Below are 2,227 nucleotides of genomic sequence, written 5' to 3'. Positions count from 1 at the left end.
TTTGCTCTGCAAATCTCTTTATCATTTGTCCATTTGTGTGTGTGTTTTCTTATAAGAATTCATGTAAGTGCTCCCTTGATCTTTGAACCAGATCACAAGTCAAACAATGCACGCGAACCAACACTTGCGCCTCAAAATGAAACGAACATTGGATTTACACTTTGAAGCTGTTTCAGCTCCTCTCATCAGTCTACGCTGCCGGGAAGAAGCTTGCCAGAAGTTGCCCGGGACGCCGTCGAGGTGGTCCCAAAGCGGCCAGCGGTCGTCCCAATCCGGCCAGCAGGGATCACCCGCGACGGTGTCACGACTTCGACCGTGGAGAGGTTGTATGAGTCCGTCCCGAGGCGGCTCTGCGCCCACCCTTTCCGGCCGGAGAAGCCGCCGGCCATGACCCAGCAGTTCTTGAACCCGACGCCGTTCAGCGTCTTCGCCACCGTCTTAGAGACGTCGTTGTACCTGCAGGTCCGTACCACGCACGAAGGCCAGAGAGGTCACCGCCATGTTCATCGAATTTGTATGGTGGAAGCAACCGGAACGGAGATGATGGTTGGGTGCACCGACGAGTCCATGATGATGACGTTGGAGCCTTTGCCGATCCTCTTGAGGTAGGAGATCTTGAGAGCCGTGATCTCCGCCTCGGCTTTCTTCGCGTTGCGCACCATGCCCTTCAGCTTGCTCGGAAGCTCCTCCAGCCTGAGAGCACCAGCAGGTTGTTACTGTTCGCATTGCAATGAGGAGAATGCTCTGCATTCTGAGTGAGCTCATGGCCGGTGAAGGAGATGGATGCGTACGGCATAGAGATGAGCTTGTTCTTCGCGTTCGAGGGCATCTCCGGCACGCCGGCTTTGGCCTTGTCCTTGTCGGTCCGCACGTCGATCAGGACGTACCCTTGCGTGGTGACCTTGTCGAGAGCTTGCGCGGGGGTCAGGTCACCTGAGCAACAAGATGCAGCGTCCAGCGACACGGTGAGCAACGCGAAAACGATTGCAGCATTGATGAAAGCGAGCAGAGCAACGCAACGGGCAGCGACATTACCTTTGTAACCGCGGAGGCTGAAGGTGACCAGCGACCAGACCGGCGGCACGAGGAGGTACGCGAGGAACGACGCTCCGGCGGCCACGACGTAGTCCTCGGGGGCCAGCGACGTGATGGTCTCCACGGTCGCCGAGGCGACGGGCTTGGCTGCGTCGATGACCTTCGTGCTCTGCTCCGCCGCGGTCTACTGAGCAGAGCAAGGTCGTCAAACCAAACGGATGGAACAGTTGCCGGTGATCGAGAAGCTGTGGCTCGGAGTGGCCGAGACGTTGCCCGGTCAGCGTACCTTAGCGGCGGTCAGGACGGGAGCCGGGTCGACGCCGGCGCCCTGGAGCGCTTCCGTGGCTTGCTTTGAGGCGCCAGAGACAACCGGCGCGGCGAGCTTGACGGCCTCGTCGGTGGCGCTCTTCAGCACTGGGAGCGCCGGCTTTGCGGCCTCGCCCAGCGTCTTGAGCACGCCCGAGACCTGCTCAACTACCTTGCCACCGACGCCGATGGCCTGGTCCACCGTGTCCACCACCTGCGCCGTGAATCCCCAACCAAGAACTAGCTCACGCACAATGCAGAGAACCAATTCATCCGAGCTTCAAGAAAAGCAGCCAATGCAATGCACGGATCGACGCGTACGCACCTTGGTGAGCGACCCGGTGACGTCCTCCTTGGACAACGCCGCGGCGGGCGCGGCCGGCGTCAGTGTCAGCAACGCGGCCGAGCCGGCGGCGGCCGCAGAGGCTGCCGCGGACGCGGCGTTAGCCGGCGCGCGCCGTGCTGGGTTCCTGGCTGTCGCCTTTGGCGGCGGCGGCGGGGCAAGCGGCGCGACGGTGGCGGACGCCGACATGGGGGCCATGGATGGCTTCGGCTGTTCGGCTGGCCGTGCAGTCTACCTACCTGCGCTGAGATTTCGGCCACAAAGGCAAGCTGACACTTTAATGCTTAAGGCTCCGGAAATTTTCAAAGATTTTCGGCCACAGACATGGTCGGTGTAACTGTGTGGTAGCGAGGTGTGGTCCATGGGGTCATGTCGTGATTGAATTCCACTCCTGATTTGTCTCGAGAGCTCAAGATCGAAGAAGGGGAACTGGTACAACTGACCGACTACTGGGCCCAGAGTACATCTGAAAATTAAAGAGCCCACATGTGGTCTATTTATTTTGGAGGTAACATGCGGCCCATATGACAACCTTGCTTTGGT

The 2,227-nt window shown here is 59.6% G+C and overlaps 1 protein-coding gene across 1 annotated transcript; it reads right to left on the bottom strand.

Moving 5' to 3' along the window:
• LOC112879046 (calcium sensing receptor, chloroplastic) lies at window positions 1-1,947 on the bottom strand. Its single transcript, XM_025943368.1, has 6 exons — window positions 1,667-1,947; window positions 1,322-1,555; window positions 1,036-1,219; window positions 792-933; window positions 562-693; window positions 1-456 (listed from the first exon to the last, which is right to left on the bottom strand). Exons 1-6 carry the CDS (start codon window positions 1,880-1,882, stop codon window positions 186-188), a joined length of 1,179 nt encoding a protein of 392 aa, XP_025799153.1. The 5' UTR covers window positions 1,883-1,947; the 3' UTR covers window positions 1-185.
• Between the last annotated feature and the right edge of the window lie 280 nt (window positions 1,948-2,227).

Source organism: Panicum hallii, chromosome 1, assembly GCF_002211085.1.
Source record: "Panicum hallii strain FIL2 chromosome 1, PHallii_v3.1, whole genome shotgun sequence".
Classification (NCBI taxonomy): Eukaryota; Viridiplantae; Streptophyta; class Magnoliopsida; order Poales; family Poaceae; genus Panicum; species Panicum hallii.
This window is presented reverse-complemented; position numbering and strand designations above follow the sequence as displayed.

Coding starts and splice junctions, on each gene's coding strand:
- LOC112879046 (XM_025943368.1), bottom strand. CDS start 1,882: ATGGCCCCCATGTCGGCGTCCGCCACCGTCGCGCCGCTTGCCCCGCCG. Junction 1,220..1,321: donor CCGTCCTGACCGCCGCTAAG/GTACGCTGACCG, acceptor TCTGCTCAGTAG/ACCGCGGCGGAGCAGAGCAC. Junction 934..1,035: donor CAGCCTCCGCGGTTACAAAG/GTAATGTCGCTG, acceptor CTTGTTGCTCAG/GTGACCTGACCCCCGCGCAA.